We start from the raw sequence: 14,634 nt of genomic DNA, 5'->3' as shown, positions 1-14,634 counted from the left end.
TACCCAGTGAAAAGTGTGCCCATCTGAGCCATGAGAAGCCAGTTTCTGTAGGAGAATGCTGTGAGAAAAAGTGTCAAAGGCTTTACTAAAGTCTAGGTATACAACATCCATAGCCTGTTGCTCATCCACTAGCAGTAGACAATGGGGTTAGGTCATAAACTGACTGTGCCAAGTTGAAGTCTTTTTGATCTTTTCAAAAAGCTTTAAATCCAGCTCCAAGCAAATAAAAATATGCCAGCTGATAAAATTTGAGCATAAGCATACTCAAGTTTCATTTGAACTGTTTGTATTAAAGTTTGGATCCCCTTAGCATATGAAACTGGGAAAGTATTTACTGAACATATGTGTTTCCGTTTGGCTACTCTCACTTACTGGGACATGTGTGTCTCTATGTTAAAAAGCTTATGTTGCTTTCATAGGAGGATGAATAGCTTTCTAGAACACCAGTCCACTGTATAATGTAAATACGTCAAATATCTTTCACCTTTCATAAATGATGAGCTCTAACCTCAGAATTCTTATCTCCAACCCAAGCAATTTTTTTTTGTTTTTCAGGAGCTAATGAAAACTATTCCCTTTAGATCTTCAGTAGAAAAACTGTGACATTAGAAAATTATTAATATCAATTTTTCTTGAGTTTATTTTCTGTAATCTCTTCCCCTCAGAAGAAAGGATTTGTGAAACACCATCCTAAAATGTAAATACAAGGAATTTTGGAAGTGAGAAATTATCATTAAAATTGACAAAAATAATATTCATAGATTATTTTCCAAACACAGTTGTAGAAAAATATATATATTTTCAAGACAACTGCCATTTCAGATGGCTGTGTCATTCATTCATTATTTTTTTTAGTAAATGTTGGGACAGAGGTAGTGATAGTCAATGAACGAACTAATTCAGTGTAATGTGTTTTGAGCAATCTAAAAGTTAATAATTTACTCTAAACAAGTTTTCTAGATTCCATCTATAGTCAATGGAGATTGTCTAGTTGTAAGCATTCTCAACTTGCTTATAGTAGAAATCTCTTCACCAACAGGATGAATTATATGTTCCTGCTTTTCAAGTTTATCTGTAGGGTCAAGACAACTTTTTTTTTAAGGAGTATACAGTTATACTTCATTCTAGAGTACTGAAAAACTATCTATATTTTTCTTTATAAGTCTTGATTTTAACATTTATGATAACTAGTTTATTAAGGATAGATTTGTCATGTGACCCTTCATAGAATTTTCAAATTCTAATGTTAAAACCAAGTCATTTAAACTCAGTTGTTCAAACCTTTGAGCTATGGTCAGGCATATACTTTTAACACCTCCATGTGTGAATTGTCAGATCAGTTCCTCATGTCTGCTTTTTTATTCTTTTCTCATTCACTGAAACTACTTTACTTTGAAAAGCACAAAGATTAATTAGCATACCTATGCATCTCTAATAATACACTTACTGCACAGTTCTACATAACTCCAAATTAAAATGAAGAAATATTCAGAATCCACAAAAACCTGTTTTACATCTTCTAGTGGGTCTGATAAAGAGTACTACAAGTGTCTTTCAGAATAATTGAATTTCAAGTTCTTGGAAGTGGAATAAATCACAACTAATTTTTGAGTGCCTACAGTGTAAACATCTATGCCAGGCTTGACATGGTGGTCTCTGCAGATTCTGTGGAAAGAAATGAGAATTTTAAAGACTTCAATCATCTGACCTATTTTGGACATAGAGTTCAGGATGATACAAATCATCCTTCAAAATTAAAGAGTCTTTTATGGCCTGGAAATGTAATAGCATGGATGTAAAGGCCCACATTTCAGAAGGTGAACCTTAACTGCCCAAGCTCTGCAGAATAACATTTTTTTTCATGTTCCTACTAGCTTCTTTGTTTAAATAGTAAAAAAAAAAGAAATGTGATGGGTCTGTTTGTATGTCTGTGGGTGCACATATGCACTACATCTAGTTGTGTGTTACAACTATATTCAAAACCAGAAAAAAATAATAATAATAAAAAATCTTGAGTTGTAGAGTGCTAAAATTACTTTAATTTTAGAGAGGAAAAAAAAAGAAAAGAAAAAGAAAAGAAGAATTGTGATGCAGTCCCAGTACTTGTGCACTGAAAAAAAGTATTAGGTCACATCAAATATTTTATTTTATAGGCTTGTTGCCATGTAAAATAGGGAATGGGAAATGTTTAGTCTATATTGTCTTTATGTACTCTTTATTAACATACTAGCTGTTACACAGTTTCTGCTAGAAAAGTGATAACATTACATCAAGACTGGAAGTGCAAATAGGCCAAATCAGATCACCTAAATCTAAAAATATCTCTAGCAACTACAAGTTCAGCTGAAGTTCTAAGGAATGCAAATTCTGATTTTAGAGCTTAAAATGTTTGGGTCAGTTAAAAATGAAACACTCCTATTAGGAATGCTGACTTTTCTACACTTTGCAATATGGAAGGCAACAGTGAGTTATTTTCTTTATAAGGACCTTCAGGAAGTTATTTGGTAAAATCAGACTTACTACTACATACATATCTAGCTCTTTCTTTTACGCTCAAAATCTTGGTTTGGGTAAGGGAGAAGTTCACCTAATACAAACCTAAAGCAAATAATTCATTTGTAATATAACTGAAATGTTAAAAATATATCATTTCTGGGCCAGATCTAGTGGCTAAAGAAAAATAATAAAAATGCACTTTAAATTAGGAGGTACACGTTATTTAGTTTCCCCTCCATTCCATACTCACACTTTTCCCTCCTTCTCCAGGTCTTAAGGTCAGTGATTTCACAGTGGTGGAGCTGGGGACAGTGTTACAGAATCTGTAGTCCTTCACTGGGAGGAATATGATGTTTATACTATTGGTTTCTTCTTCATCTCTCTAGGATTGAGTTGAAGTCATTTTTTACGTGCATGTTAAAATGCTTTTATATTTTTTTTCATTAGGCTGCAGTTCTATTTGATATCTGAATTTACTTTTTTATGGCAAATCTAACTGTTCTGTGTTTGCTGAAATCAAAGTTTCCATTTTTCCATTTTCCATTTAGTTAGGATCTTTTATTCTTAGTAGCCAGCACAGTCTTTTGTTTTGAGTTCAGTTTGAGAATAATGAAATAGCATCCTGGGACGGAGTTAATGTTCTCTTCCAGTAGCTTTCCAGTGTTTGGGATTTGATATGAAGAGAACTCACTGGTATCGTGGCTGTTGTCAATGGAAACCAAAGACTTCTTCAATTGTCTAGTTGCAGGTGCAAATTGGTAGGAGGGAGGTACAGATGGGCCAGCAACTAAATTGACATCCAGGTTGTTCAATTAAGTATGCCATATCATGAATGTCACACTCAGTTTATAAGCAGGAAATTGCTAAGGAGTGGCTCTTCTTTGATGGCTGCCATCCATGAGGTGTCCTGCTCTTGCTCCCATTGCCCAGCTTCCATGGCTTCCCTATGCCTACTATGATCTTTGCATTTTGCTGGACTTGCTGTGTTCTCAGTGTCCACTCTCTAGATTTCATCACTGGGAGTACACATTCCAGCAGCCAAATATTGCTCTGTATCATGGAGCAGAGCAGCCCCATGGAAAGTGATGTGTGGTCTTGGTTTGATGGCAAGTTGAATACAAGTCAACAGTGTGCCCTGGCAGCCAGAAGGGCCAACCATGTCCTGGGGTGCATCAAACACAACAAAGCTATCCATTTAAGGGAGGTGAATATCCCACTCTACGCTGCAATGCCATGGACCCACCTTGAGTATTGTGTGCAGGTTGGTGTACTGCAGCATAAGAAGGAAATCAAACTATTAGAGTGTGTCCAGAGAAGGGCAATTGAGATGGTGAAAAGTATCGAGGTCAAGACTTACAAGGAATGGCTAAGGTCACTTGGGTTGTTCAGCTTGGAAAAGCGAAAGCTGAGTGATGACCTCATCACAGTTTGCAACTTCCTCAAGGGGAAGAGTGTAGAGAGAAGTGCTGATCTCCTCCCTTTGGTGACCAGCGATAGGACATGAAGAAATGAAATGAAGCTGTGTCAGGGGAAATTCAGATTGTACATTAGGAAAATATTCTTTACTGAGAGGGTGGCTGGTCACTGTATCAGGCTCCCCAGGGAAGTAGTAACAGCATCAAGCCTGTCAGAATTCAAGGAATGTCTGGACAATGCTCTTAGTCATATAGTTCACCTTTAGGCAGCCCTGTGAGGAGCAGGGAGCTGGACTCAGTTATTCTTATGGGTCCCTTTCAGCTTGAAATATACTATGAATCACAGAATCACACAATGTTTGAGGTTTGAAAGGTACCTCTGGAGGTCACCTTGTCAAACTCTTTTGCTCAAGAAAGGTCACATACAAGTTACCCAGGACCATGTTGACATGGCTTTTGGATATCTCCAAGTATGGAGATTCCACTACCTCTCCGGGCAACCTCTTCTAGTGCTTCATCACCCTTGCAGTAAAAAAATGTTTCCTGACGTTAATGCATGTGCTCAGTTTGTGCCCATTTGTGTCCACATTTTATTTCACTGTTATCTTGGGAATAGAATTTGTAATTAAACAATTTAACTTGTAAGAACACATGCTTAGGTAAAAAATGTATAAGGTCATTTTTAAAAATAAACTGTACAATAGCGCACTCTTTAACTGAATTACCTTCTCTCCTTCTTATTTTGTATAATTTCTTTATTTTTTCCTTCGTTCCTGTACCTGCTGAACTTATTCCTGATAGAAGAATAACGTACTTAATTGAACACAAAAATCTTGTTTGAGTTCTCTAAGTATTGCATTTCTCAATTATCTAACCCTCACTCACTATGAAGTGATAATGAGGCATTAAAAGCTAAGTGGATTACTGTGGAGATCTCTCCTGACATCCATTTAACACTTAATCAGATCTTAATACCATAAATTATGCATTTCTCAGCAGTATTCAGATTCTAATAAATTTTATAACAGTTTGGAGTTACTAGGTTTTCTTGACCTCATTGTGCAGGCAAAAGTTGTAAAGTTTGTTTAAAGGATACAGCCATTATAAGGATTTCAGATTTACAGCAAAATAATTCTTTAAGCCAGTACTAATATTTATTCATAAGGTTTTCCTGGACAAGACAATCCCACCCTCATGAATAAATATGAAAAAATGGATCCAAAATACATATTAAGTTGAATTTTATTCCAAGCATTTTTTTTTCCTCCAAATTTTCCTTCCAGACTTCATTGAGGAAAAAAGAAAAAAAGAAAAAAATAAAAAACCCCACATTTCCTATGTGATAGCAACTTCCTCAGTATATTCAGTTGATTTTGCAATTAAAATATCTGTTTACTTTTTATCATGTCTTTTTGCCAAACAATATTACACAAAGTTACGTTTTATAACTCTGATCCTGACTCATAGCATAGCTTTCTATAAGCATTAATCACAATGGTACTTCCCCAGAGATACAGATGTGTATAGCTACCATTAGTGTCAATACAAAGTGAGCAAATGAGAGTCTTGTAAATGTAAGGTCATGTTGTCCATAGCTGCCCATGTAATATTACATATTTTATTATAATAATAAACAGTAATAAGTATCTAATTTCCTATTTAATCTATTTTTTAAATTTTACAATAATAATATACTTAAAAATGTTTCTAACTTAGTAAGCTTTATAATACACTAAAATATACTCTTGGCTGTTGAAAAATTGATATATGTTAATACTGGGCTATTTTTGGCTGAAGAGCAAAGGGACAACATAAACATTAAAAGTCTGTACAACATGCTGGTCAGCCTCTCTGTAAATACATGAGATTGTACATGTGGTTCAGCACCTGTTGGCCCAAAATGGAGATCTCTGGCCAACAAATCACAACATTAAGGACTTAATATCTATATTTTTTTTTACATTTACAGAAGTCTATAAAAAGCAATCCTTAGGTCTTAGCTTGACACTCCATTCCAACATATTAAAAGATGCAGTGTATGTTTCTCAAAGGTTGAGTGGTTTATATTAGGAATGGACTAAAATGAATGAAATTAGAGAAACCCTTCGCATAAACAGAGATGTAGTAATTTCTTATTAATTGCATACTATTAGTTCATGTTCTCCTAATGTCTCTGGCTTTAGATTGAAAGGAGAGCTGATTAAAAATTTTAAAACAATTTTGTTATTTGAAATAAAATTATTTTTTTTGCCATATGAAGAATTTAAAGTAGAATACTAAATTTTGACACATTTTACAGAACATAATGTATGTTCAGAGAAATTATTTCAGTTTCTTGTATATCTCTCTCAAATGTTATTCTCCTGTACAACCCTTCTGCTTTTTCTGCTTAAGCCACTGAGTGAAGTAATAATGATAACAAACTGGTTGGTGATAAAAACATCAGCAATCTACTCTTATTTTCTTTTCTAAAGTTTTCCTTCTTGAAACTTTTCAAAAGTTCTTCACCTTCTTCTAGTTTTCTAAGCAGTACAGACTGTTTCACTATTCATTTCTCCATTCTTTATCTTTTCTAAAATTGAAAACAAAACAAAAACTAAACAAACCCAAATAAACAAAAAAAAGAACCCAATCCAGAACCCCTGCTGTACAAGTAGTAAATTAAAAATAATAATAATTTTTTTTTAAATAACGGGAAAAGGAACAACATCATACCAATAACAAGGAAAAAAATGTTTCAAGAACCTTTACACAGAATTCATTATATTTTTTTCAGTACCGAAAAGAATAAAGAGAAAACCTTAATGTGTTTTCTTTTTTGTCAAGTCTACTGGTTTTCCAAGACTAACGGTAAAGCTGATGGTCTTCCTTATTGACTCTTAACACATTACCAGAGATTAATTTCTCTTCAGTAGATTTGTTTTAGAACTGTCCAGTTACAAGCTCAGTTATTTCTTTCTGCTGAGCTAAAAAAAATACTTCAACTATATGAACAAGTAGTTGTTCAGTGAAATAGAGGGTTGACTCATGCAGCAGTAAATTAGCAGAAAATGCAAAGGTATTAACTCAATTTCAGATAATTATTTAAAGTGAACATCTTCCCTCTTCAGCTCTGTATCCCCATTTGGATCCCATCTAAAATTATTTTTTAATGTTGAAAGGGTTTGTTTGGACTTTTTTTTAAGACCCTGAGATTTATTTTATATATATAAATGGAGAGAAAGGTGTCTGGAAACTTAAACAATGTTTTTAAATTCTAAACAATAATCCAGAAAGATTATTTAATGCAATAGCTATTTTACCAATATTGCTAATATGGTTCATGGTTTATTTTTGAGAACAGTATACTAATTCTTAACCTAATTTGAACTTATTTTTTTCAACTCCAGGAAAATTCTGTGAGGTGCAAATTGAAAACTGTGATTCCAATTCATGTAAAAATGGAGGAACATGTGTTGACTATGAAGACCATTTTAAGTGCAATTGCCCTATAGGTAAGTCACTGGAAATTTATTGTATTTTCTAACAGAACAAATAAAATGTCACCCAAATATTTAAGTTTGATCAATAGCAACATAAAAATAGGAAGATATCTCAATGTATGCAATTAATATTTTTATGAAGAATCTCACTTTTTCACTTAGTTTAGGAAATAAAACTGCCAAATTACTCTAATAGAGTGGTGTTAACTGCTAACACGTTGAACAGACACTATGTCAATATTCTGAATGAACTGTGATTAAACATTCTCTTTGTGGTGCAGGTTTTGAAGGTGAAAGATGTGAACTGGATATTGACGCCTGCCTATTCTACAATATAAGCTGTGCCCCAGGAGGACTGTGTGTAGATAAATCTCATGGATTTAATTACACGTGTTTATCACCATGTATTGGAAAAAAAGAGGTAGGATAAAGTGATATATTCCCCCCAGTGTATTGGGGAAATCAAACAAGTTATTCTAAGAGCAGTGAGTTGATGAAGCCTCACCCGTGGATTTCCTAAGCACAGTACTTGTTTTTGATATATTCTCATACTAACCATCCTCTTTCTTCTGTAACACATGCATTAAAAAGTGCATGACATGACTAGTCTGGTGTTTGGGCAATGAACTCTAATGTCTGATCTCTGCCTTTCTTGCTCTTTATAAATTTACTCATTGATGTCTCCTGTCCCCTACTTGCTGCTGTTGTGTTGTGAAACTTGTAGAAGCTCAAGATGAAATTTCCTTGAAATATTTGATGTGTTTAAAAGTTACTAGAGAGTAGATTAATGGTACATTAACTCACAGAAAGAATGACAAAAGTTTTGTTTACATTAAAAACAAAAATAGACCATAATCAACTAAACAACAAAAAAACCTAAAGCAAGACTAAGTACACTGCAACGAGAGATGAAAATGCAGTTAGAAAACATCAAAATTATCCTTGCAAATTACTCTTAAATGTGTACAGAATACAGTAATTAATTTGATTTTTGTACATTCAAAGTATTCTAGAAAACTTTAAGTTAGATACTTACAATGCTTAGGCTAAAATAGCATCCTTTGTGTTCCCCAATGTCTTTAAGAAACATATTTGCTGTATCTTTCTCACTTCCCTTTAGTGACTTTTTCAATTACATTACTGGTTTTGGTAGGATTCATTCACATGAGGGTGGACTACAGACTCAGGCAGGCCCTTCAGTTACTGAGATTTCAATATGGGATAAACTAAAATGCAGTTGTACTTTTTTCCATTATACTATTTTAAAAGTGATGTACACAATGTTATATAGTCCTTTCAAACAGCTGTTCAAACATGATAACCAGTGTTTCAAAGGCTTAATCATTTTTTTTATTGAAATATATTAACCATAAAAATACACTATGCAAAGCAGGCAATGTGTTTACAAAGAAACAATCAACATTTATGTCACCTTGAAGTCCATGGTTACACAGTCATCAATGAATATGAAATGTAACACTGAAATACTCACTGGCTCAAAGGTTTGTATTTAAATTGTTCAGCATGTGGTAAATTTTAACATTTTTATGATTTAGAGTGTCATACTGAGTGCAAATTTATTGTACGTAGCATAACACCATAATGATGCAATAATCATTATGGCTAGTTAGGATGGGAAGTGATGATGTGCCAAGGATGCTGATGGGAGCTACTAAAGCATTTTACTGTAATATTTGCTTAAAAGCCTTCAGACATATTTAATTTATTGATACAAACACTTCAAACACCATCATAAATGTCATGTGGGAAAAAAAAATAATATTATGTATCTGTATCTATATACACTCACTGTATAAGACACTTAACTTGGGCATGATGTGAATAATTAGTAGATTTTCTAATGAGAAAGGGAATAGAAACTAAAATAAAGGAGTGATATATTTGAGTTTTACTTGTTTTCTTAGCCTACAGATCATTATAGTAATGCCATTTGTATGTTGGAAAATATAAAGACCTTATTCAAACAAATGAATATTTGAATACTATTTGAAGTAGTGTAAGTAATAATTTGAAATTAAAAGTTTATATTATCCATTAAATTACATAATTCAGCATTTAAATATTTATTTTTTCTCTGTTGTTCAAGAGTAAGTATATATTTTTCATTATTTAATTTCTTTTCCATTTCCAATGGTACATCAGTTGCACTGAACTGCTTTGCCTCTGTGTATTCAGCACAATAGGCTAAAAAGTGTGGTACTATTTTTAATATTTTAATTAAAAAAAAAAAATTAAGACATTGCGACTCTTTTCTCTATATATAAATGTATAATGACACTAATGTGTTGTTTTTATTTTTTCTTTCCCAGCACAATACTTAAAATATTAAGGTTTTTTTATATTTTTTAATTATATAAATGTGTATATATATATTTAAAGACATGTGAATGTACTAAAATAGGGGATATCTCCCTTTAAATTTCAAATCTAATCTTAACTTCATAACCAGGATAAAGCTTGCCTGCCCTGTACCTGGAGTTATGAAGGATCTCTAAATTAAGCAAAATTTTGGCATCTTTAAATTAATGACTTTCAACAAGACCAAATTTAGCCACTTCATATTATAATATCCTTCCTTCTCTTATCTAACCAGGAAAACGTCAAAAGAAGTAGAGAAAATATCCTTGTCCCCTTTGAAGAGGACGTGTGCTACAAACCCCAATACTTTTATCAACATTAGTTTATAGAAAATTGATAAGAGCAATGGTAACAACAAGTAACTGTAGTGCAACTTATTGAACAGAGGTCATAGAACTTCAGAATCACAGAGCAGCCAAGGTTGGAAGGGACCTCAAATGACCCTCTAGTCTGAACTTTTGTGGGAAAGGGAGGCTAGGTGAGATTATTTAGCACCCAGTCTAATTGCATCTTTAAAACCCCCAGTGATAGGAACTCCACCAGATCCCTGGACAGATGATTTGCTTCAAAAGCCCAGCTGTGACCCAAACAATCACTGATGTGGAGGGATGCTAATATATGCAATTATTTTTAGTGGCTGTGGCTCCTTTCAAGCCATTTTATTGCTTTTCTCAAAACACTAGTTTTTCAAAAATCTGTTAGCAAGCTTACAAAATCATAGGTTCCATTAGCATTTCCTAAGAAAAGATTTGAAATTATAACGGTAACTATGGGAATTTCAAAATGTTGTTCAATGGTTGTTGTTTCTTAAAAGTACTCATAGGAGTTACAAAGTCCCTTTCAGTTATTTTTTAATTCTATTTTCAGTTTGAATGTGTAAACAGACACAGTGGGCGTCAACTTGGTTTGTTAAAAATAATTCCCATATGAATTAAACCATGTCTGAAAAGTTCTCTCAGTGTCTATTTATCTGCTTATTTATGGTACTAAAGTTGTGTCCAACTGGATTATTGAGCTCCACTTGCATAATTTACTTGGAAGTGGTTTTGTCTTTTTATGAGCCAAATTATTGCAAGTTACCTTGTTACATTTGCAGTCAGGATCACAGTTACAACCTTCTGAATGGAAAGATCCATGAGCTGAACGCATACTTAGTGTTTAAAGGAGCTGCCACTGTCATGCTTGTGCTGGTTCTTACATGATGTGCAAGTTTATACTGTTGCCTCTTGTGTAAAAGTAAGGCAATCACATAAAGCATGGAAGAATGAAAAAATTAAAGAATGGATGTTCATTTTGATTTCTTTGGGTTTGATTTATTAGAAGGAAAAAAACCAAAAACAACTAAAAGATCTTGAAAGCTAGAAATAAGGCTTTTCTCATTAACCTTGAAGTTGTACCTGCGAATAACTGTCTCTTCAGCAAATCTGTGTTGCTTGTGAAGTATGTGACATGATGTGATGTTTGACTTTCAGATTAGAGCTCTGTCGTATTGCAAATATTACACCGACCATTCAATTTAAACAGATTTTAAAATGCCTTCATAAAAACAATTTATATGCGTGTATTTTTTTCAATCTGTTTAAAACATTTATGTGTGAAGAGAGGCTTGTGGAATTCAAATCTTGGTGTTGTTTTCAAGATATGCCTTCTTGGTTAAAGGTAAACTTTCCAACAGTCAATAAGATGGGAAATACTTAGATGCCTTAGCAGAAGATAGCTCTGGGAAACTTCACCAAAAAACTTGGCGGAGGTTGTCTTTGAATCACTAGGTGTTTATCTTTAAGAACCTACATAGGATAGTGAAGACAGGAAAAGCAGGAAAAAACAGATATTATTTTATATCTTATGTGATTATATGCATTTATATATTCAGAAATAAAGCTTTTTTAATTTATCTCAAAGAAACTAGGTTTGTGCAAAAGTAATTGTGGTTTTTGCATTGTTGAAATTTGCCATTTGATATTGGAATACATTCTTAAATAAATGTGGCTATGTTATACATAATTTTAATGCACTTTCCTAATCTTTTTTTTTGCTGCTGACTTATTTCTTGATGTTTATTTTATATTTATTTTAGCCTATGGAAATGATGTTAGAGAAAAAGCAAATTTGAGCAATTTTCTTATTTGAGATCAAAATGGGTTGTAAAGCAGCAGAGACAATGTGCAACATCAACAACACATTTGACCCAGGAACTGCTAATGAACGTACAGTGCAGTGGTGGTTCAAGAAATTTTGCAAAGGAGATGAGAGCCTTGAAGATAAGGAGTGTAGTGAACAGCCATTTTAAGTTGACAATGACTAACTGAGAGCAATCATCAAAGCTGATCCTCTCACAACTACATGAGAAGTTGAGGAAGAACTCAACATCGACCATTCTATGGTCATTTGGCATTTGAAGCAATTTGAAAAGGTGAAAAAGCTCAATTAGCGTGTGCTTCATGAGCTGACTGAAAATAAATTAAAAAAATAATCTTTTTGAAGTGTCATCTACTCTTACTCTGTACAACAAGAACAAACTATTTCCTGATTGCGTTGTGACACGGGACAAAAAGTAGATTTTGTGCAACAACCAGCAATGACCAGCTCAGTTGTCAGACTGAGAAGAACCTCCAAAGCATTTCCCAAAGCCAAAACTGCACCAAAAAGAGGTCATGGTCACTGTTTGGTGGTCGTCTGCCAGTCTGATCCACTACAGCTTTCTGAACCCTGGCAAAATCATCACATCTAAGAAATATACTCAGCAAATTGATGAGATGTACTGAAAACTGCAATGCCTGCAGTTGACATTGGTAAACAGACAGGGTCCAATTCTCCATTACAATGTCTGGCTGCACATCTCACAACCAACACTTCAAAAATTGAACGAATTTGGCTACGAAGTTTTGCCTTATCCACCATATTCACCTGATCTCTCACTAACAACTACCACTTCTTTAAGTATCTCGACAACTTTTTGCAGGGAAAATTCTTCCACAACCAGCAGGATGCAGAAAGTGCTTACCAAGAGTTCACTGATTCCCAAAGCACTGATTTTTATGGTAAAAGAATAAGCAAACGTATTTATTGTTACCAAAAATGTATTGATTGTAATGGTTCCCATTTTGATTAATAAAAATGTGTCTGAACCTAGCTATACTGATTTAAAATCCATGGTCCAAAACCACAAGTACTTTTTCATCAACCTAATAATTATAATAAATCCATTTGAAGTTTGTGGTAAAAGTGCAATTTGAGAGAAAGCAAAAAAAAAAAAAAAAAAAAGCAAAGGGAGGGGTAGTTACCCAGAAATTGCCAGGACATAATTTCAAGAAAATTTATTTTCTTTCTATAACAAGAAGTTGAAAAATAAAAAGCTTTTACAAAAGTTGAAATAGATCAACTTCTCATGTAGTAATCTCATAAACAAGCTAGTGAAACAATGCACATGCTCCAGATTGATGAAAAGCAGATATTTATAGTCAGTTTTCCTAGCACTAGTTTCCTGTCAAATATCCAAGGGAAACAGTGAGGAGTGTTCTTCAAGGGCCTAACTTGCACTCAGTTCCACTCAGTGTTTTCTTTCTGAATGGTAGAGTAGGTTATACATGATAAAACTCAATCTGAAACCACCTTGGTAGAAATTATCTGGAAAAGCAGGATGGAATCTAGTGTGTGTATTTGCAAAGGACAAGTGACATCTGTAAACTTCAGGATTGTTGTTTGAAATTAATCTCCAAAGTAAAAAAAATCAATTATTTTTAAATTACCGGTGCTAGTAAACATTACAGGTAGGGTTTTAGATGCTGAGTAACATATCCATCTGTAGAAATGTATTTTCTATATAGTTTTCTACAAAGTTTGCTTCTTAAAAACCACATTAACAATACATACTACACTTATGGAATGAAGAAAAAATACTGCATTGTCAGGACCCAGAGTTGCAAAATTGGATAAAAGGAAACATAGTAGAATTGACTATGCATAAGTTAGGAAAACTAACTTCTATTACAGAGACCAAGAAAGGTATCAGGTTCCGCTTACAGGCAATCAAAGGATTTTAGCATTTGCTGACACAAGGACTAATTCAATAGCATCTACAATGTAGGTAAAGGTTAAACCTACAAGCAGTTTCTTTCACATGAATCATACTTTTCTATGTTTTATGTTCATAATGAATTCTGGACTTTTTAGCAAATATTTATTGACATTTTGATATTTTTGTCTTGTAAGACAATCTTGAAGTGTAACAACTTTCTTCACACTAGAAACTATCAAAACAGCACAAGAATATAATGCATGTAATATTGTGGCAATATTGAAATATACTTTTGTCTTAATTGTTTATGTCTTTTTGTAGAAGGTTTTCTTGAGTGTAAGCTTATTTGAGCTTTGAGAAAATACCAAGTCTCAGGACAAAATTCTGCAGAAATGTTTAAATAAAAAATAAAGAAGACCCATAAAATTTATATTGAGAAGTGTTTTTCTTCAATAAGTTGTTCTGCTGAAAAAGAATCCCAAATTAAGTCCTAAATTCAGTACTGAGAACCTAGCAAAGTTCTCTTAATTTTAAGGTCAATTTAAAACTTAATCAAAGACAAATGAATATTATAGGATTTCTGCCAAGAACTGTTATTGTTACAAATCTTAATGACATTATAAAGATATTCAGACTCAGTCAAACTGAAGTACTAGTGCATTAGCTCATCTTCGAGACACCATTTTCTTTAGAAACCAATTGATTAGAAGGAGAGGTCTTAATTGCTTTGAAATGAAAATGTAGTTATCCATTTTTACACTGGCAAAATTGTCATAGAAATAAAATGGGACTTTAAAAGTAAAATTAAGAAAGGAACATTCATTCTAAACTAGAACTTCCTGTA

At 33.3% G+C, this 14,634-nt stretch overlaps 1 protein-coding gene across 1 annotated transcript in view; it reads left to right on the top strand.

Annotated features, from left to right (window-relative positions):
- The window catches only part of EYS (eyes shut homolog), an 870,368-nt gene that overhangs the window by 169,120 nt on the left and 686,614 nt on the right, over nucleotides 1-14,634 (top strand). The window contains exons 8-9 of the mRNA XM_065056200.1: nucleotides 7,301-7,405; nucleotides 7,675-7,814. Of these exons, the coding sequence (XP_064912272.1) occupies nucleotides 7,301-7,405; nucleotides 7,675-7,814 (245 nt within the window). The remainder of the gene's footprint in view (nucleotides 1-7,300; nucleotides 7,406-7,674; nucleotides 7,815-14,634) is intronic.

Source organism: Columba livia, chromosome 3, assembly GCF_036013475.1.
Source record: "Columba livia isolate bColLiv1 breed racing homer chromosome 3, bColLiv1.pat.W.v2, whole genome shotgun sequence".
NCBI classification, from domain to species: domain Eukaryota; kingdom Metazoa; phylum Chordata; class Aves; order Columbiformes; family Columbidae; genus Columba; species Columba livia.
The sequence above is the reverse complement of the archived record's forward strand: the minus strand, read 5'-3'. Positions and strand labels throughout refer to the sequence as shown.